This window comes from Astatotilapia calliptera, chromosome 13, assembly GCF_900246225.1.
Source record: "Astatotilapia calliptera chromosome 13, fAstCal1.2, whole genome shotgun sequence".
NCBI lineage: Eukaryota > Metazoa > Chordata > Actinopteri > Cichliformes > Cichlidae > Astatotilapia > Astatotilapia calliptera.
In genome coordinates, this window is record NC_039314.1 from 13888113 (window position 1) to 13910564 (window position 22452).

General features: G+C 38.9%; 1 protein-coding gene across 1 annotated transcript in view; it reads left to right on the plus strand.

Moving 5' to 3' along the window:
- Positions 1–22452, plus strand: part of abcc2 (ATP binding cassette subfamily C member 2) — a 31581-nt gene that overhangs the window by 1777 nt on the left and 7352 nt on the right. The window contains exons 3-22 of the mRNA XM_026191141.1: positions 12250–12390; positions 12471–12608; positions 12787–12909; positions 13222–13277; positions 13363–13618; positions 13771–13958; positions 14276–14453; positions 14928–15182; positions 16471–16536; positions 16695–16832; positions 16916–17062; positions 17142–17226; positions 17334–17400; positions 17722–17848; positions 18473–18649; positions 18978–19145; positions 20616–20799; positions 21033–21168; positions 21310–21412; positions 21498–21717. Of these exons, the coding sequence (XP_026046926.1) occupies positions 12250–12390; positions 12471–12608; positions 12787–12909; positions 13222–13277; positions 13363–13618; positions 13771–13958; positions 14276–14453; positions 14928–15182; positions 16471–16536; positions 16695–16832; positions 16916–17062; positions 17142–17226; positions 17334–17400; positions 17722–17848; positions 18473–18649; positions 18978–19145; positions 20616–20799; positions 21033–21168; positions 21310–21412; positions 21498–21717 (2953 nt within the window). The remainder of the gene's footprint in view (positions 1–12249; positions 12391–12470; positions 12609–12786; positions 12910–13221; positions 13278–13362; positions 13619–13770; positions 13959–14275; positions 14454–14927; positions 15183–16470; positions 16537–16694; positions 16833–16915; positions 17063–17141; positions 17227–17333; positions 17401–17721; positions 17849–18472; positions 18650–18977; positions 19146–20615; positions 20800–21032; positions 21169–21309; positions 21413–21497; positions 21718–22452) is intronic.

Genomic DNA, 22452 nt, shown 5'->3' on the forward strand with positions numbered 1-22452 from the left:
CAGCTGCCTGTTTTTTGGTTTCAAATGTTTACACCACGCATCTGCAATCTGGACCTTAACATGGAAAAATTGTCTTTTCTGTCGACATTTTAAACACTTTTTTTCAGAATGTGAATGTAAGATAAGGTTCAGCAGTTAAAGTTTGTACATCATTTTGTACAAACACATGCAAGGAAAATTCTCCTATAAGGTTTGTGAGTTTATTATAAATGCATGTACTGTGTATGTGCTGTTCTTTCGTGGAAAGGCCAAGAGATCCACACCAGAAGAACAAAGAGATGTGTCATTCCTGCACTCTGGAATTTCAGCAGAAAGGCAGGCATCTGTTATCAGTTCTCCAAAACCTTGAAGGGAAGAACTCAGTTTGTTTTCCCATTGTTACGGATTCAAATATTGGGGATGGATACAAGAGGAAAAACCACAATAACAACACTGGTCCGGCCGGGTTGAGTCAAACGATGATTTTAATGATCACATGCGTGGGAGACGGACACCGTACGCAGACAGCATCAGATCTCAAAATGGTGGAGCATTGATCAAACTCTTATAGCCTCTAGTGGCCCCCACCTAATCATAAAAGCCTAAACATTCACATTCTTTCTCTCACACGGCGCCTAAGCTACGACCTTGGCTCCCTGTTTATCTGCTCCTGCTGAGATGGGGCAGAAAACCTCTCCAGTATGTTCTGTTCTCTTCTAATCAGACAAATAAGGCGATGACTTTCTGCGAACAGTATTTCTTATAACTCAGCAGTATAATGCATCATATAACAATATCATTCATTCACAATAAATCAGCAGTCTAATGTAATGCAAATCAGTTTAACAAATTCAATAGTTATCACCTTCTTGTAATTCAGGAGAATAATGCAAACTAAAACTACATAATAATTCACAATCTTTAATTAGGGGTCTAACATGGCATAAAATAATATTATAATCCCACAGTCCCCCTGTTGAGCTCTTTAGAATAAAGCTTCAAGCAATGTTTAATGCAATGCTTGTTATATGATTCTGATGTAACGATAATGCTGATGCTGAAATAACAGTAAAACACCCCCTTTTGTCCCGTTTATAAACTTCACACATAAACATTTATAAATGCCTCTTTTAAATTATATTTCCCCCTGTTTTTCCCTTACTGACCACAGCAGGGGAAGCTTTGTTTTGATTCAGCCATGAATCCAGCTCACCTGATTCATCACTGAGCCCCACCGTCACTGGTAACTGACAGAGTGGCGCTGCATACTTGTCCTTTAATGTCACTATTTCCAATCTGTTAATTAGAGTGCTTAAACATGAAGTAGACTACGTCCACAACAAGTCAATACAGCTGTAAATGTGGCCAATTATCAATCTATTACCAATCAATAATGAAAAATAGCTTTTATTTTATTTTATTTTAGTCAATCACTCACCCAGAGGATCTCCAATCCCAGAAAATTCCTTCTCCTTATTTAATGAGTCCGTCCTCCTTCCATGCCTTGGTAACTGGTCCACCCAGAGCCATATCATCTTGAAATATACATACAACAAGCCAAACCACACCTTGGTCACACCAACCCTTTTCCGCCCTGAAGATGTCCAACGCCATCTTAGTCTGGACCAGGGTTTTAATAGTTTTGCAATTTTCATTAGTTTTTATTTTTATTTAGTTTCGACTTCAGATTTTCAATTTCCTGTCAGTTGTAATTAGTTTTTACCAATTGTTTGCTAGTTTAGTTTAGTTTCTATTTTTTCTCTGAAAATCCTTAGTTTCAGTTTAGTTTTGATTAGTTTCAGTTATATTTTTAGGTAAGCTAGGTTAGCCTTCTTGTGTGAGCTTTTCAAGTGCACTTTAAGGTTTGTGGGATTTTTTCCCTTTAGAAATGTCCCTCATAATTTGTGTCTTTCCACTACAAGACACTTGCTTTATCCAAAACACAGTCATATTCAAAGTAATCCCAAATTGGACTCTGGTGCTTTCTCCCGACTTTTCCTGACATGATTCTGTGCGTGGACGGAGCAGCAACACAGACGACTCGACTAACGTACTGGCCACCTGCTGGCATAATGAGACGGCAAGAAAAAATCTGGAAACTAAACTTCATTTTCACCCTTGACTATTGTATGACACGCACACATCAATGAAACTAAACACATTTTTGCTATAAATTCAGTTAATTTTAGTTAGTTTTGTGAACACTCATTACAGTTTTAGTTAGTTTTCCTTTTTTTAATTTTATTTTATTTTCGTTAACGAAAATGTTTTTTCACTTCTAGTTTTCGTTATTTCGTTAGTTTTCGTTAATGATAATAACCTTGCTCTGCACACTGGAATAAACATAATCAACACGATCAACATTTTACTGCGTGTTATTTCACCATCTTATCGATTCCAATGCTCCATCCTTATTTGGTTTGCGACATTATGTTTATCTAGAACTCCACTCTGTCTCTAAATGTTTGAAGAATTTTTCATGTTTGGGGTCAAATTTTGAGAATTTGACCATAAATGAAATTTATGGTGTCATCACCCCCTTCGGGGCTTACTTTTCCCAGTGTTGATGATATTCCTCCCTATTCTTTGCAAGTGCCCCCTTTTGGTGGCGAGAAACTGTTGGTGTGGTCAAGTGGGTGCTGTAAAAACAAAAGCTCAGGACAGAACAGTTATCAGTCATGTAGCCTACTTCATACAAAATTAGCATATATTTGATTTCATATTGATCCTCTGAGTGTAATGGTACATTTTAATTTGAATTTATCAAAGCTAAACACAATAATTTTTCTTTATTTTGGTTTTGTTCTTGTGCAGCACCACCTCCTATCACACGCCCCTGTCGGTTCTATCCTACTTTTAAATTGCTGACTATTTCAAGAAAGCACCTAAAAAACGGGGACCAGTGTTTATTATTACATATCTCCCTTTTGAATGTGACAAGCCTACCATTTCCCTGTTATCCATAGATATTAATAGAGTTTTTTGGCTTTTTTTCCCCCCCCCTCTATAACAGTTAATTGACTTTTTACAGAGGCCCGCTATGGTTAATAATAACATGTTCAGTCATGAGTGAAATCAAAGCTTTTCTTCACTTTAGCATTTAACCTTCCCAACAATATAATGTGATATATTAATCGAAACACAGCTACTAAAACACAATATTCTTAATGCAAACATCAGTAACTCAAAATTAGCAACCAAAGGGTTAAGTCTGCAGTTCACACTCATGTGAAGCTACAGCCTCCCCCTTCAGTCCCTGTCATCCTTCTGTTCCTGTAAAAACAAAACAAAGCAAGACAAAACATCCACCCTTCTTTTACAGGCTGGGTGAATTGTTTGTGGACATTTACTAATCCTAAAGTCAGTACCGTTTTTTTCTCAGTAGCTCCGGCCTGATTTCAAGTCCTGTGTCTGGGACTCCAAGCCTGACTGATGGGTTCGATTATCAGCCAGCTCCTCCTGAGCCATGCTCAGTTTCTGCTCTGATGCCTTAAGCTCTTACTTAAGGCAGACCAGGAGTGACATGTTTAGCCGCATGTTCTCCTTAAATTGCTGGCTGTCTGAGTGGTGTCCCAGAAACGATGTGGGCTTCATAGATAATTGGCAAACCTTCTGGAGGAAACCTGGTCTTGTTAGGAGAGATGGCATCCATCCCACTTTGGATGGAGCAGCTCTCATTTCTAGAAATATGGACAAATTTATTAAACCCCCCAAAATATGACTATCCAGAGTTGGGACCAGGAAGCAGAGTTGCAGTCTTACACGCTTCTCTGCAGCTTCTCTCCTCCTGCTACCCCCCCAAAAACCCATCTCCATAGAGACTGTGTCAGCTTCCAAAAAGACAAAAAACAAACTAAAAACCAGCAACAAACAACTTAAACATAAACAATCACAAAGAAAGAACAATACAGTATCCACATCTGAACCAAAGAGTAAAACAGTGAAATGTGGATTATTAAATATTAGGTCTCTCTCCTCCAAGTCTCTGTTAGTACATGACTTAATAATTGATCAACAAATTGATTTACTCTGCCTTACAGAAACCTGGTTGCAGCAGGATGATTATGTTAGTTTAAATGAATCAACACCCCCGAGCCATTCTAACTACCAGAAATCTCGAAGCACAGGCCGAGGGGGCGGTGTGGCAGCAATTTTTCACACCAGCCTATTAATTAATGAAAGACCAAGACAGACTTTTAATTCATTTGAAAGCCTGATGCTTAACATTGTCCACCCCAGCTGTGAAACTCAGAAACCAGTCTTACTTGTTATCATCTATCGTCCACCTGGGCCTTACACAGAGTTTCTGTCTGATTTCTCAGACTTTATATCTAATTTAGTTCTGAGCTCAGATAAAATAATTATTGTGGGTGATTTTAACATCCATGTAGATGCTAAAAATGACAGCCTCAACATGGCATTTAATCTGTTATTAGACTCAATTGGTTTCTCTCAAAATGTAAAAGAACCCACCCACCACTTTAATCACACTCTAGATCTTGTTCTAACATATGGCATCGAACCTGAACATTTAACAGTGTTTCCTGAAAACCCTCTCCTGTCTGATCATTTCCTGATAACATTTACATTTACAATAATTGATTACACAGCAGTGGAGAGCAGACTCTATCACAGTAGATGTCTTTCTGAAAGCACTGTAACTAAGTTTAAGAATATAATCCACCCACTGTTATCATCTTCAATGCCCTGTACCAACACAGAGCAGAGTAGCTATCTGAACGCTACCCCAACAGAGGTCGATTATCTTGTTAATAATTTCACCTCCTCACTACGTACGACTCTGGATACTGTAGCTCCTGTGAAAACTAAGGCCTCAAATCAGAAGTACCTGACTCCGTGGTATAATTCTGAAACACGTACCCTAAAGCAGATGACTCGTAATCTGGAGAGGAAATGGCGTGTCACAAATCTAGAGGATCATCATTTAGCCTGGAGAAATAGTTTGCTGCTTTATAAGAAAGCCCTCCGCAAAGCCAGAACATCTTACTATTCATCACTGATTGAAGAAAATAAGAACAACCCTAGGTTTCTCTTCAGTACTGTAGCCAGGCTGACAAAAAGTCAGAGCTCTTTTGAGCCAACCATCCCTTTAACGTTAACTAGTAATGACTTCATGAACTTCTTCACAAATAAAATTTTTATCATTAGAGAAAAAATTACCAATAATCATCCCACAGATGTAATATTATCTACAGCTACTCTTAGTACCATTGATATTAAGTTAGACTCTTTTTCTCCAATTGATCTTTCTGAGTTAACTTCAATAATTACTTCCTCCAAACCATCAACGTGTCTTTTAGACCCCATTCCTACAAAACTGCTCAAAGAAGTCCTGCCATTAATTAATTCTTCGATCTTAAATATGATCAACCTATCTCTAATAATCGGCTATGTACCACAGGCCTTCAAGCTGGCTGTAGTTAAACCTTTACTCAAAAAGCCATCTCTAGACCCAGCAGTCTTAGCTAATTATAGGCCAATCTCCAACCTTCCTTTCATATCAAAAATCCTTGAAAGAGTAGTTGTCAAACAGCTAACAGATCATCTGCAGAGGAATGGTTTATTTGAAGAGTTTCAGTCAGGTTTCAGAGCTCAGCACAGCACAGAAACAGCTTTAGTGAAGGTTACAAATGATCTTCTTATGGCCTCTGACAGTGGACTCATCTCTGTGCTTGTCCTGCTAGACCTCAGTGCAGCGTTCGATACTGTTGATCATAATATCCTATTAGAGCGATTAGAACATGCTGTAGGTATTACAGGTACTGCACTGCAGTGGTTTGTATCATATCTATCTAATAGACTCCAATTCGTGCATGTAAATGGAGAGTCCTCTTCACACGCTGAGGTTAATTATGGAGTTCCACAGGGTTCAGTGCTAGGACCAATTCTGTTTACATTATACATGCTTCCCTTAGGCAGCATCATTAGAAGACATAGCATACATTTTCACTGCTATGCAGATGACACCCAGCTCTATCTGTCCATGAAGCCAGATAACACACACCAATTAGTTAAACTGCAGGAATGTCTTAAAGACATAAAGACCTGGATGGCCGCTAACTTTCTGCTTCTTAATTCAGATAAAACTGAGGTTATTGTACTCGGCCCTGAAAATCTTAGAAATATGGTATCTAATCAGATTCTTACTCTGGATGGCATTACCTTGGCCTCCAGTAACGCTGTGAGGAACCTTGGAGTCATTTTTGACCAGGACATGTCCTTCAACGCACATATTAAACAAATATGTAAGACTGCTTTCTTCCATTTGCGCAACATCTCTAAAATTAGAAATATCCTGTCTCAGAGTGACGCTGAAAAACTAGTTCATGCATTTATTACTTCCAGGCTGGACTACTGTAATTCATTATTATCAGGATGTCCAAAAAACTCACTGAAAAGCCTTCAGCTAATCCAAAATGCTGCAGCAAGAGTCCTGACAGGGACTAGAAAGAGAGAGCATATTTCTCCTGTTTTGGCTTCCCTTCATTGGCTTCCTGTTAAATCCAGAATTGAATTCAAAATCTTGCTCCTCACATACAAGGTCTTAAATAATCAGGCCCCATCTTATCTTAATGACCTTGTAGTACCATATCACCCTATTAGAGCGCTCTGCTCTCGCTCTGCAGGCCTACTTGTTGTTCCTAGAGTATTTAAAAGTAGAATGGGAGGGAGAGCCTTCAGTTTTCAGGCCCCTCTTCTGTGGAACCAGCTTCCAGTTTGGATTCGGGAGACAGACACTATCTCTACTTTTAAGATTAGGCTTAAAACTTTCCTTTTTGCTAAAGCATATAGTTAGGGCTGGACCAGGTGACCCTGAATCCTCCCTTTGTTATGCTGCAATAGATGTAGGCTGCCGGGGGATTCCCATGATGCATTGAGTTTTTCCTTTCCAGTCACCTTTCTCACTCACTATGTATTAATAGACCTCTCTGCATTGAATCATATCTGTTATTAACCTCTGTCTCTCTTCCACAGCATGTCTTTATCCTGTCTTCCTTCTCTCACCCCAACCGGTCGCAGCAGATGGCCGCCCCTCCCTGAGCCTGGTTCTGCCGGAGGTTTCTTCCTGTTAAAAGGGAGTTTTTCCTTCCCACTGTCGCCAAAGTGCTTGCTCATAGGGGGTCATATGATTGTTGGGTTTTTCTCTGTATCTATGAAGCGCCTTGAGGCGACTTTTGTTGTGATTTGGCGCTATATAAATAAAATTGAATTGAATTGAAAATTACTGAGGGCAGAAACCTCAGAGTCTTTTCCGTACAAGTCAGATTGAAGTCCATTGATGTTTCTCTTGCTTTGCTTCCACGGCCTTCTGCGGCTCTGCTGTTCGGCTCTTCTCAGAGGTCAGCTCCTGGCCGAGCCCCGACACCTGTGCCTGCAGCTTATTTTCTTCTTGTGCTTTTGTCCATTCTGAGGTGCCTCCTGACCTCAGTTACTTCTCCTGTCTCTGGCACGCCCTTTTTGCCGCCCGATCATCCGTGTTGGTCCGTCACTGTCCTGCACAGTTTTAATGCAGAGTTGTTAAGGTCAGAATTCTTTTGCTCGCCCTCACTTTTCATCTGGGCTTAATGGGCGTCTCGTCACAGCTCTGTCAGCTGAAGCTGTCTGGAAATCTCCCCCGTGTAGTGAAACAGGCCTTGGGTTTAACGCTCTCTGTCTCTGCTGCATGAGATCGTTTTCCTGCAGCAGTGTTGACATTTTCAGGTTGTTGTTGTGGGTCCAGCTGCTGTAGCATTTGGTCAGGGTCACATCAAAGATGGTAGAGGAGAGCAGGAGTCCAGGTCAGCCTCGGCTTTCCGGGCCGACAAAGCAGCCTGTAATAAAGCATAAAGAGAAAAAACAAAAACAAAACAAAAACAGACGAACAGGAAAATGATGTTGTGTTGGCTGTGTTATTCAGAGAGGGGAGAAACAACGGGGCCAGGCCCTGTGTCAGCCTTCTCTCCCCCTTTTTTTTGGTTTTTCTCACTATATAATCAACTCATAACCCACCAAGTTGACAGGACAACACAGGTACATGTTAAAATTCATAAGCTCATGTTTAAAAACCCAAAAAGGAATTTTCTTTCATTCAGTAATCACTTGTATTAATCAATCAGCAGAAAACATGTCACAATTTGAATCTTTTTACCACTAAATCTGTCGTGTCATCACTGGTTGGTCAGACCAGTGTCCCTTTTTTTTTTAAAGTTAAGTTGTTGTCCTGCAACCCAGAGAGTTTATTTGTTAGTAGTGGGTAAACTTTATCATTTAACAACAGGTGTATGTTAAGTATCGCTGCTTTAACTTTGCTGGAAAATCTTCACGTGTTCATGAATGTAAGCTGTTTCTTCATTGCGTGTGTGTGCGTTTGTAGGTGGGTTATTTTAACTTTTTTCTCAAACGAGGCATTTCTCTAACACGTGCCTTTCTTATATGTTTCTTTGGTTGTGTGTGTGTGTTTTTATTTTGTTTCCCAAAATTTGATTTCCCACCTTAAATAACAGCATTCCATGTCTACAGCCAGGAGTTAGAGCTTGCTTGTGAGATTCAGGGACACATGGTGCCAATAACCAGAGGTGTGGACTCGAGTCACATGACTTGGACTCGAGTCAGACTCGAGTCATTAATTTTATGACTTTAGACTTGACTTGAAAAAATGTTCTAAGACTTGTGACTTGACTTGGACTTTTACACCAATGACTTGGGACTTGAATTGGACTTGAACCGGTTTACTTGAAAAGACTTGATATTTTACCCAAAATATAAAATTTAACATGCATATTATATAGAGATTGAAAATGTGACGTCATTCACGGGTAGAACCGCAAAGGATTCTGGGAACTCGTGGCAAGCGGTAGTAGCGCACGCAGGCTTTCAATTGAAATCAGTCACACAGCGATAAAAAGAAACACAAAAATGTCAAGAAGCCGTTGTATTATTAACTGCAATAGCCGGTCGCATGACAGCCACGGGAAGCCGACAGGTAAAGAGATCGGTTGTTATCGGATTATGTCGTTGAAGAGAAATTGTTCAAGCCATGTTTCCGAAGTAACAAAGACGCGACGGATGGACTGGATTGCAGCCATTCAAAGATCAAATATAACGTCCCAGAACACTCCAGCTCACAGGTTAGTCTGCTCCAAGCATTTACACGAAGGTCAGTGTTTTTTAGTAGTTAATACGTCATTTTCATAACATAATTAGTGATATAGGTTACAAGCAAGTCTGGTGCTGAACAGAAATTGTCGCGCTATGCTCCTTTATTTATTGTGCATAAATAGTGAATTGTCCTGACACAATATTGCGTTTCGCTTCTGTTATTATGGTACATTAACAAAAACATATACGTTTATTCACAGGATAAAACAGGTTTTTTGTATCACTAATTGCCCAGTACGATTACAGCATACAATATTATTGTCACTGCTACATTTCTGTGATGCTACCAGAAATTATTTCCACTACTAATTAATTACCGTTGAGCTCAAAGGTCCTATTAATAAACGGTTAACGAATGTGTATTTATGACGACAATTTGTGAGACTGGTAAACTTATGATACTTACGATGGTCTTTCGTTCTACACGGTGCATTTCAAGGTCCTGCACCCATCCGTCGGTAAACTGTACCTGGGCTTGTTGCAGTGACCTGAAGTTACTAAACTTCATGAGTGTATGCACTCACTCCAAGAACCGTATGATTATTAATATGCATATAAATATGCTACGATGAGATAGCTGACTTCATCTAACTAGCAAATGTTGTCCAGGCTACGTTGGTGATGCAGTTCTTTTTAATGTGTATGATATTTTTGTCATGCGATTTTAAAGCGGGTCCTACAACCGCATCCAAGAATAACATGCAGCTTATCTCAGAACTGTCGGTGAAAATTATTCTTGGAGCTAGGTTTAATTGAGCTGCATTTTAAAGAGGTGCAATTTCACAATTTGTGTATATTTTCTAAGTTCACTATTTTGTCATGTGTTGAGAAAAACACAGATTTTAAAATTACATGGTCTAATATTTACATTTAGCATATAACTGCAACATTATTTTTTCTTTTTTTTTTTTTAAAGACTCGAAAGGACTTGAAATTCAAAGTTTCAGACTTGTGACTTGACTCGGACTTTTACACCAGTGACTTGAGACTCGACTCTGACTTGCCTGACATTACTTGAGACTTGACTTGAGACTTGAGGATAAAGACTTGAGACTTACTTGAGACTTGCAAAACAATGACTTGGTCCCACCTCTGCCAATAACAATTCAGTCAAAAACTTGCCTGAAAATTTCCAGTGATGGTAACCAATAACTGGAGGAGAAGATGTCCTTTAAGCTTCTTTTCCGGGTGGGGACAAAGTGAGAGGTCAAGCTGTAAACTTTTGAGCCAAAGCTTGGCCTGTCTGTCGTCCCAATTCTGTTTATGCTTTTGCCGCTGTACTCAGGTTTCCAGGTTGAGAGAAATCCACCTGTATTAAAACACTAAAAAATTCGCTTAGTATTTCTTTTCTGAAAACATCCATTCGCTTCATCTGCCTAGATTTTACTCTCTCTCTCTCTTGGTGCACATTTCACACAGTCAGGCAGTTGCCTTTTATGGGCATGCAGAGTTCCTGTCTCACACACACAGCTACTCACTCCAGCAGCTGCAAAGCCGTCTTCACGTCCTCTCTCCACACTCTCAGCCACAATCCTCCATTAATATGAATGTATAAAACCAGTAATAATTATCCCTAGAAACACACATCTTCAAGAAAATTCACTGTATTCAGTCATTTATTCGTACTCACTGTGACAAATGCAATTCATGTAAAGAAGATCCCCTATAGGTGAAATTTCAATTCGGCACGACCCCGAAATAAGCATGCCTTTTATCTAAGTAAAATGAAATTACTACACCACCTCTAGTGCTGAAATTCGTGCTTGATCAAACCTTTTTGGGTTTTTAAACATGAGCTTATGAATTTTAACATGTACCTGTGCTTGAGCAACCACTAGTTATTCTGGAGTGCCCCAAGCTCCACAGTTACCAACTGACTATCCCTCAAAGAGGACAAGGCCTAGGCGTCCCCGGCCTTGGCAAGCGTTACCTCTGAGCACTGCGCTTCTTAGCAGCCTCTAACTGCCGTCCTATAATAATTTATAACACTTTAAAACAAAAGTCAACCCCCCAAAACAAGGGTATGACTGAGGCAGGTGCAACCTAGTGGTCAATGGAGCCTCAAACTCACAAAATGACCAACTCAGGTCCAACCATAACCAATGGAGCCTCTAACTTACAAAATGACCAATTCCCTATCAAACTACTTGAGCCTCTAACTCAATTTCTTAGCAGCCTCTAACTGCTTTAACTCATGAGATTTTTCATCAAAATCAAAACAGACATCTACCAGTAATTTCAGTGAGTAGACTTTAATTTTATCATGTCCAATTTGGCACACTTTGGAAATAGATTCAACAGGTAGTGCCTTACCTTCGTATAAGCCGGCTTATGCCCACTCACGTCAGACCACTGGCTCGTGCCTGTCCGTTCGACAACCTCGGACTGTCCAAACCTCCAACTTCCACCCCAATACCACAGGACGAGCCCCCAAACTGTTACGGATTCAAATATTGGGGATGGATACAAGAGGAAAAACCAAAATAACAACACTGGTCCGGCCGGGTTGAGTCAAACGATGATTTTAATGATCACACACGTGGAAGATGGACACCGTACGCAGACAGCATCAGATCTCAAAATGGTGGAGCATTGATCAAACTCTTATAGCCTCTAGTGGCCCCCACCTAATCATAAAAGCCTAAACATTCACATTCTTTCTCTCACACGGCGCCTAAGCTACGACCTTGGCTCCCTGTTTATCTGCTCCTGCTGAGATGGGGCAGAAAACCTCTCCAGTATGTTCTGTTCTCTTCTAATCAGACAAATAAGGCGATGACTTTCTGCGAACAGTATTTCTTATAACTCAGCAGTATAATGCATCATATAACAATATCATTCATTCACAATAAATCAGCAGTCTAATGTAATGCAAATCAGTTTAACAAATTCAATAGTTATCACCTTCTTGTAATTCAGGAGAATAATGCAAACTAAAACTACATAATAATTCACAATCTTTAATTAGGGGTCTAACATGGCATAAAATAATATTATAATCCCACACCATGAAAACATAAAAACACAGTACTGGTTAAAATCTATGAAAAGGCATTTTAAATAAAATAACATGATTTATTCTCATGTCTGGTCTGTGTTTTCTTCCTTCAGCTTGTGGCGTCTCTGTTGTTCCTGACGGCCATAGCACACCTGGGAGTCACACTAGGAGAAGATTTTGGTCCAAACAGTGACCAATCTTCAGAAAATGCTGCTGCATACTACGCAAATCCAGTTTTATTTGCAGTCACATGGGTAAATAGAGCAACCTTTATATTTATTTATTTAAATTTGAAAGGATTTGTTTTTATGTTCTGATGTGTCTTCTTTGTTAGATCCTTGTCCTGCTTTGCCATGAAGGATTAAGACGGGAAGGAGCAATAGACTCTGCCTCTATTTTCCTCTTCTGGTTGCTCCTTGTATTGTGTGACATCTTTCCTTTCCAGACCCTCCTTCGAGAGGCTCTCAGACTGGTATGAGTGAAGACATGTAATCAAGTTGGATTAAAGTAGAAGACAAATAGTAGATTTACTCAGACATGGTGCAATAACTTGATATGATTGACTTTTAGCTCTCCATGTGTTGCATAACACACCATTTTCATCTTCGGGACCCTTTAAAGTTTTTCTTTCTCTCATTTTTGGCAATTAGGGCGAGGTCCGTGATGTCCCACGTTTCAGCCTTTTCTACATTTCTTTTGGGCTTGAACTGATTTCATTAGTTCTTTCTACTGTGGCTGATATTCCCCCAGAAGCTAAAGACTTTATAAAAAAGGTACCCTTTATTTGTTATTCATTTTTGTTTGTTTGTTTTCAGAGGATTAAGTTCATAAGCATATATTAACGTCCTAAGACCTGAACTCTTTCATGGCACACATTTTCAGTCGTTCTTTGCTATTTGGGCTGATTGGGACCTGATGAATGTAAAAACAAAGAATTACCAGATTTTTTTTTACTTGGTTTCTGAGAGCAAAATTTAGTATTTTGGTCTAGACAACCCAAAATGTGATGTCCACATATGTGGAAGCCAGGCCCTAGGGGGTTAAATATGATATGATATGATATTGCGCTTTTTTTTAATCCACAGAATCCTGAAGCAGGTGCAGCATTTTTGAGCAGAATCACATTCAACTGGTTAAACAGGTAACATTAAGGTCACTATAGTCGGAATCTTAACAAGCACCTACATATGTGCTCCATGTCTTCAAAGTTCTCATTGTTTTTACAGTATGGTCTTAAAAGGCTACAAACAACCTCTGGTTCAGGAGGACATGTGGGATCTGAATGAGAGTGATAGCACTGCTTTCATCAATGAGCGTTTCCAGCATTTCATGAAGCCTGAGTTGGATGCAGCTAGGGTCCGCTTCCAGAACAAGATGAAAAACAAATCAGCTAAAACCAGAGACAGTGCCCAGGAAGACCCACAGCAAAATGGGCTTTCCAGTGGTCTGGGGAAAGGAGTCAGTCAGGATGTACTAATGATGGTGAGAGCATTTCATCAAAATCACTTCCACTCACATGTACACTATATTGAGCTACAGTCCAAACACATTTCATTAACACCACTAATCAACATCACTATGTTTTTTTTCTGAATAAATCTCATCAACTGTGCTTAAACAATCTGTTCCTTTAGGAGGAAAGGGGGAAGAAGGAAGATGAAAAGAAGAAAAAGAAAAAGGACAAAAACAAGGAGGAAGAGAACTATCCCAATTCATGGCTCATTGCCACCCTTTACAAGACCTTTAAATGGATTCTGATCGAATCTGCCTTCTTCAAACTTGTGCAAGATGTGCTAACCTTTGTCAGTCCTCAGCTCCTTAAGTGAGTAAAGTATTGCAAAATATTACAGAATCAAAAGTACAGAAACACATAAGAACAGTGTTGCTTCTGTTGCCCATGTAAACATTTTTAAAAATCCATTTAGCTGTCCTTGAAGGTTTTTAAAATCAACATTGTCAAAGCCTTTGGGTTAACTATTCACTATTTATTGATCAGTTTAAACAACTGATAACAGGAGTGCCTGAATGGAAAGAGAAAATTGCTAAATAAGTGTTAAAAAGGAAGCAGGAAAAAAGTGAAGGACACATAGTAGAAAGTGTTGAGATGCTATATCCATACGTTTTCTTTTTTTCCCCTAGATTGATGATCTCCTTCACTCAGGACAAATCCAGATATGCCTGGGAGGGCTATTTGTATGCAGTGTTGCTGATGGTGGTGGCTCTGCTGCAGTCTCTGACCCTGCAACAGTATTTCCAGCGCTGCTTTGTGTTGGGCATGAGGGTTCGCACTGCACTTATGGCTGCTGTGTACAAAAAGGTAAAACAAACGGGATTGATAGAATGACTTTTGTTTGACTTTGGTGTAAAAAAAATCAAAGACTACGTAATATAAATTACTTTAACATATCAGAAGTCATAAATTACCAGTCATTGCTTTCTGCTTAAGTTAATTGTCAGATGCTTTAGTTAAAAATCGCTTTCATCAGCACGAGTACATACTTATCACTTACAGAATAAATCTGTCTGCTCTGCCAGTAATACTTTCACTAATGATCTGATTGATTAACTCTACGAGTTCAAAAATCATTTTTGGCAACAACCCTCACCTTAATTGTGACGAATTATGATGCAATTAGAATATATATTTAATATATATATTTATATTTTATTACATTTTTCTTGCAATTCTTATATACCAGGAAATGAAGAAAATACTCATTCTAACATTGCCAAAAACTTCATGTACCTGCCACTTTTTGGCTGATATGCTTTTTTTAATTCCTTTTCTAAGGCATTAGTGGTGTCCAATGACACTCGTAAGGAGTCAACAGTAGGGGAAACGGTGAACCTGATGTCAGCAGATGCCCAGCGCTTCAATGATGTGACCAACTTTATCCACCTGCTGTGGTCCTGCCCTCTGCAGATCATCATATCCATTGTTTTCCTGTGGCTGGAGTTAGGGCCTTCTGTGTTGGCAGGACTGGGAGTCATGGTGTTAATGGTTCCAATCAATGGATTTCTGGCAACCAAGGCCAGAAAACTCCAGGTTAGCAGAGCTGCCAAATCATTTCTGTGTACAATCAATAGGTGTCTGAACAATGACACACATTTTTGTAGGTTTGACTTTCAGGTTTAAGTCAAGAGGCTTAACAAAATTATTGCATGCATTACAAGAATCTTTTTTTCAGTCCCCATTTTTTTAGAGGCCCAAAGTAAGTATAGTAGTATCAAAATGATACTCCAATAAGCAGAGCTCATTGGAAGGAACTCAACATGATTCATTGATATATAGGATTTCATTAAGCTATTCAGCGATTAGAATCTGAGAGTCCATCACAGAAGAACGGAAACCCAGTGGTAATAGGAATTAGGGCAGGACCCACGGGGGTCTAGAAGCTGTTGGTAGAGATGAAGATGGAGGCTTGGATGGAACCCAAGTAATAGAGGTGTTGAAAGATGATTGGACTAGACCAGTGATGTCAGCAATGAGCTGGACAGTGTGAGAAAGTAGAAGTGATGTAAAGCTTTGATTAGCCACCAAACACCTGGGAAGCAGATAGACGTGTGACTAAAAATGTTCCTTAATAAACTTCCATATGAACTTCATTTGTTTTTCCTTGGGTAGGAAAAAAACGTCACTTAGAGTCTACCGTTAAGAGGGTTTACAAAAAACGGCAAATCAAATGAAGAAGTAGAGAAACAGAAATCAGCCAAACATGATGGAGACAATGGCATAGGCATGCATAGCTGCCAGTGGGACTGGATTGCTACTGTTTATCGATGATGTGACTGGTCATGAAAGTAGCGTGATGAACTGTTAGGTATACAGGGCTATTCTAAGTGCTAAATGCTCAGAAACCGAATGACTGACACTGGTTCAGTTCAAATGGGTAATAATCCAAAGCATATCAATAATTTCTAAAGACAAAGTAATGGGATATTCTTCAATGGCTGAGTTAGTCAACTGCTGTCAGCCCTATAGAACATGCTATTCACCTACTGAAGGCAGAAAGAGTCACAAACAGTGAGAAACTGAAGATGGCTCAGGCGTGGCCTGGCAGACAATCTCAAGGGCGGAAATAAAGCATTTGGTGATGTCCATGGGTTATAGACTTTGGCGTCCGTGGACTAAAGAAATGATTGTCCATTTATTTAAAACAGTCCTTATATTTGAAATTGTGTTTACTTTGAGTTACAATAAATATCAATGGCTTTAATTTCCAAACACTTAATGATTAATTTGTTTAATGTTTTAATCAAGGCTGAAAGTCTGCATTATTAATGTTAATTTTCTGTATTGCTTGTTTAAAGAGCTACATTGTGTCTCTTTTCAGGTAGAGAACATGAAGTTTAAAGATGAGAGAATGAAAATCATGAATGAACTTCTAAACGGGGTCAAGGTGAGCTCCCTTATTCAGTGTATCTATGGTGTATGTAGATGCCTTCCTTACATGTAAGGCTTTGATGCTTCATGAAACTGCATTCAGTAACTTGGACCATAAGTGCTTCCTTCTGCCTCACTGCCTCCTCACTGTCTTTTTCTTTTGTCTCCCACCAGATTCTGAAGCTGTATGCTTGGGAGCCATCCTTCCAGAAGCAGGTGGAAGACATTAGAGGGGAAGAACTAAAAGTCATGAAGAAGTTTGCCTACCTGACAGCCGTGTCTACCTTTATCTTCACCTCTGCTCCAGCTCTGGTGAGTTCTGTGAAGGGATGTCATTGTAGAGACTAGATTCCAATGGTAAACAACCTTTTTTCTTAAACTGACTGTACTTGCAGGTTTCTCTGGCCACGTTTGCAGTATTTGTTAGTGTGAGCAAGGATAATGTGTTAACTGCTGAGAAAGCTTTTACTTCCATCTCTCTCTTCAACATCCTCCGATTTCCTCTTGCCATGCTGCCCATGCTCATTGCTTCCATTGTGCAAGTAAGTGAACAGAACTAGATGAGACACATGTATCAAGCCTGTGATAACATCAAACTTAACCTGTTCTTTGAATTTTCAGACAGCAGTGTCTAAGAAGCGCCTGGAGAAGTTTCTGGCAGGGGAAGACATCGACAGTGACATTGTGCGCCAAGACCCCAGTTTCAGTATGTTCACCATTAGAATTTGCACTTGTTCTACAGCTGAAGATTGAAGCTTAGTCACAGTTTTTATCATCTGTTAAGCTCTGTCTTGGTCTGTGTTCATTTTTTAGATACTGCTGTGAGCATATGTGATGGTTCCTTTGCTTGGGAAAAAGATGCAAAGCCTCTGCTGAAAGAGTATGTCTGTGTTGGTCATCACAATTTACTAGTTAACTTAATTAACTGTGAGCTGTTGCTTCAGGCACTTTTTAAAAGTTTTTCCTGTCTGGCTAAATTCAAACTCAGGATATGTTTAAAAGTTCACACAAATTTTCGTTTTCAACATATGAAACATCATCTGTGTCCTAGTTTAAATTAAATGTAGGGTTTAAATGATTTGCAAATCACTGCGTGCTTTTTTTATCCAAATGGTACACTATGTTCCACACATTTATGAAACACAGTTGTATTTTTCCTACTGTTTTTACAGTAATGACCATATTTATTATGTGTGTCCAGTGTGAATTTGGACATTGAGCCTGGTCGGTTGGTTGCCGTAGTGGGAGCTGTTGGGTCAGGAAAGTCGTCTCTTATGTCAGCCCTCCTTGGAGAGATGCACAGTACCAAAGGTTTTATCAACATTATGGTAATGGCTTTTTTTTCCCGTTTGTATCTGACAGTGTGCATTAAAAAAAAAATCTTTTATTTCAATTATTTTCTTTAGTGTATCAAATGAAGAGCCTTTTCTTATTTCTCCTCAAAACTGATTTCATCGGGAGATTATTATTGTTTATTTAAAGTTTTTATTTGTTTTTTAAATGTAAAGAACATTATTCTTGATCAATGATTTTCTGGGTTTATTTGATGAGTAAAAGTATGGAATTGCCATAAACAGAAGTCAGTAAAGTCAACTGGAAACAGAATACAATAAAGAGCAAAAGACTTTATTGAAGAGAGCAAAGATATTAAAAAAAAAAAAAAAGGCAGAACATACATTATTAAAATGTACAGACCCTAAGATTTCAATGAAACTTGTGTTCTAAACCATCAGTTCTTAGGGTGTTTTTAAATCTTTAAAAGGTTGAGAAATGTAATAACAGTTCCTTGTATGTCTCCTTCTTACACAAGTATCTTTAGTTCAGGTATTATTTCCTCCTAGCCAGTGTAACATTTGTTCTGGATGAAAAACTGCATGAATGCCAAAATTTCTATGGCAAAATAAAAGGTTGGTTAGACATCAGCAAATGAGTTTCACTGTATTTCTTTCCAGGGTTCTCTTGCTTTTGTGCCACAGCAAGCCTGGATTCAAAATGCCACTTTGAAGGATAATATCTTGTTTGGATCTCCACATGAGGAAGAGAGGTTCAAAAAAGTTATACAGGCCTGTGCTCTTGCCCCAGACCTTGAGCTGCTGCCTGGAGGAGACCTCACTGAGATTGGAGAGAAGGTGAGTTGCACTTTGAATTATTCAAGTTTTAGGTTACACAAATATTTTTTATCTTTATAAAGATTATGTATATGGTTTTTATTGTTTGTAAAATATTTATTGGTGATATTTTCAGAAATAAAAAAAAATCACATTTACAATGTAGATGTCTGAAAAACTCATGTATCAAATATGATGCACTTGGCATTACAGGGTTAATGCTATATTGAAATGTTGTTCTTGTGCTGAAGGAAAAGCTTCTTTGCATTTAAAAGAAGCTCTGTGTGGGTTTTTTTTTAACCTATTTTTGCCTCTGCTTTTCTTTTCCCCTCCTTTCTTCTCTTCTCAGGGTATCAACCTCTCAGGGGGTCAGAAGCAACGTGTGAGTTTAGCCAGAGCGACCTACAGTCAGGCTGATATCTATCTATTAGATGACCCTTTGTCTGCCGTGGACTCTCACGTAGGAAAGCATCTCTTTGAAAAGGTTATTGGACCCAATGGAATACTTAAAAACAAGGTTTGTGCTTGACTGCTTGTATTGTGATCAACATTAAATATTTCACTTTAAAATAGCTATTATTTGGAAACCGGGCATGTAGTTTGTAATGGAAAAAACTTTTTAACCAAAAGTTGCTGTGTTCGTTCCTTTGGTTTGTTCCTATATAAAATTTTGTTTTGTAGGCTCACCAGTCAACTCTGTCTGTGAAGGTTCTCAGTCAACCAGGTCATCGTAGTCTAAGGAGCTTGGAAAGAAAAGTGTCTGGACTTCTTTCACCTCTCATCCAAGAAACTTCTCCAGGTTCATCCCAAAGACAAAACTCCAAAACACTGTAAAACTTAACAATGTAGTACATGCTGTACAGTGTAGCGAGGAATGCCCAGACCTCTACATTGGAGAAACCAAACAGCCACTTCATAAACGCATGGCACAGCATAGAAGCGCCACCTCCACGGGACAAGACTCAGCAGTCCATCTGCATCTAAAGGACAAAGGTCACTCTTTTTAGGATGCCAATGTTCACATTTTGGACAGAGAGGACAGATGGTTTGAAAGAGGAGTGAAAGAAGCCATTTATGTCCACTGTGAACGGCCATCTTTGAACCAAGGCGGTGGTTTACGACACCAACTTTCTGCCTTCTATAATCCAGCTCTGAGACCCTTCCCAGATGCCTTAATGCCCATTCATATCCTGGGCCATTTGACCTCAGGAAATCACATGATAGGGTGGGGCGAGGTTTTACAGCCTGTTTATCCGAAACCTTGGCTGATAGTGACCTAAACCCGTTTTTATGCCTTGGCTCATGTGTTTAGGTAGAGGATCATCAAGGGGTCCTTTGTCCCACTTTGGAGGGAAACTCCCACAGGGCTTAAATCTGGGACTCTCCACCATTTGACCCTAGAACTGAAGAAGCTTCTCGGATGAGAGGTGAAACGTCTTCAAGCAACTTAAAGAAGTCCAGACGTTTTTCTTTCCAAGCTCCTTAGACTATGATAGAAAATATCACAAAAGTTTGATAACTTTTTAAATGATTTTAAATGATTAAACCAACTGTTGTGAATTCACTCTATGAACTGCAATTTGTTTTCTTTCAGTTTTAAAATAGTGTATTTGTGAATTTTTTTTAACATATGCACTATTTTATAATTTTTCTAAAATACCATTTGATAAAAAAGTTTGGATGTTTTGTTAAATTTTTTAAAATATTGTTGGGTGTATATTTAATTCTTCTAATAATTGTCGAGTGAAACTAAACTTAAACTGATTCAACTGAATTTAGGTATATTTATTCTTATATTAATAACTATCTCATTCAACATATTTATTAATGCCTACTTTAAATTTAATTAATATGCTTTATTACTACTTCTGTGACACCTTCTTTATCTGATAGCCGATACAATACAGTACATATGAATATTTTTATTTATTTGGCTTAAGTAATTTGTGATTTCAAACTTCAGTCTCATATATCTCTGACCATACAGACTCGTATCCTGGTGACTCATGGCATAAGCTTCCTGCCATACGTGGATGAAATAGTGGTTTTGGAGAATGGAGTCATTTCTGAAGTTGGATCCTATGAAAACCTTCGTGCCAGTGGAGGAGCTTTTTCTAAGTTTCTCGACACATATGCCACTGAGCAGAACAATCAGAGAAATTCAGAAACAAGTGATTGCAACCTTTTCTTAGTATATTAGCAACATAATCTGCACACATTGCTTGTTTTGTTAGTTTTACAACCAAAATCTATGCTAAAATTATACATCACAAATATGAATTAATTAATTACATTTCTTTTCTCATCTTTTAAGGATACTTTGTGTTGATGTTGTTCACATATTGACCCAAATACCATAAATTACTGCCACATATGTAAAACACCATGTATATTGTTAATTTAGGTGAGGGCCAGGACGCAGAAGACTTTGAGCTCATCCCAGGTGGAGACGATGCCCAACCTGACGGTGCTTTGGAGGACACTGTATCACTTACACTTAAGCGAGAAAACAGCATCCGCCGCAGCCAGCGCAATGGCAGGTTCGAGCTTGTTAAAGTTGCAGATTAAACCAGGGAAACAGCTTGTCTCAAATAGCACCTTTAGCAGAATGTGCAACACATATGGACAATATATAATAATTTAATCATGTTTTACCAGATCATTTTTCTCACCTTTTTTAGTGTCAGATTAAGAAGAAATACTTCCATTAAAAAATCTGCAAATGCTGATGAACCAAAGAAAGGCCAGAAGCTTATAGAGAAGGAAACTATGGAAACAGGACAGGTAACACAATGTTTTTCTACAAATAGCACAAGATTACAACAAATGATTGCCTGTTTCCTGAGTGCCGTCTCGCGCTGATTTCCAGGTGAAGCTTGCAGTGTTCCTGCAGTACCTGCGAGCCATGGGCTGGGGATATTCTGCCATGGTTTTCGTGATTTACTTCATCCAAAACGCTGCTTTCATCGGTCAGAATTTGTGGCTGAGTGACTGGACCAGTGATTCTGTGGAGTACTACAACATGACATACCCTTCCTGGAAGAGGGACACAAGGGTGGGAGTGTTCGGAGCTCTTGGAGTGGCTCAGGGTAACTGAACACTGAATCCTTTTCTATTTGCAAATATTTTCATGTTAATTAAGTTCAAGGAACTGTATGTCTTGGAGAAAGAAAAATTCCCCACCGTAAAATTTGGGATCATTATTAAATTATTAAATCATTATTATCATGGTTTAGATACAACCTAAACATCCAGTTTTGTATATTTTTACATGTGCTCTAGTTTTTATCAGGAGGTCATATTTAAGAACTAGATGGGTATAAATGAGTAAATTTGAGTAAATATTTTGAGAAATTTCTTTGCAGACTTATAGTGATCAAGAGTTTTTGGGGCTCATGCTGTCATGTGTCAGTCTGTGGCTGGCAGAGAGCGGACCCGAATTGCAGATACAGAGACAGGACTAATCTCTGAACAGTTTTATTACCGGGAACTCAGGGAGAAAAATACAAAACTACCAAAGCACAAGCTAAACGTGAATCAGACACTTACTGGTTACAAACAACCAGAGCATGCACATAGGGAAAGCTAGTTGATGTGACAAAGACCAGAGGGAGACTCAGACAATAAGTACACAGCAAGGAATCAAGGCTGAGAGGAATCTAAGTGACCGAAGACAGTAAGCAAAACTTAACATAGTGCAAAAGAGACAAGGGACCATTAAAATAAGACAGGAAATATTGCCTGACAGCAAAATATTATAAACTAAGAACATAAACAGGTATACACTATGACCTTGACAAAAACCTGTGAACTATACACAGACC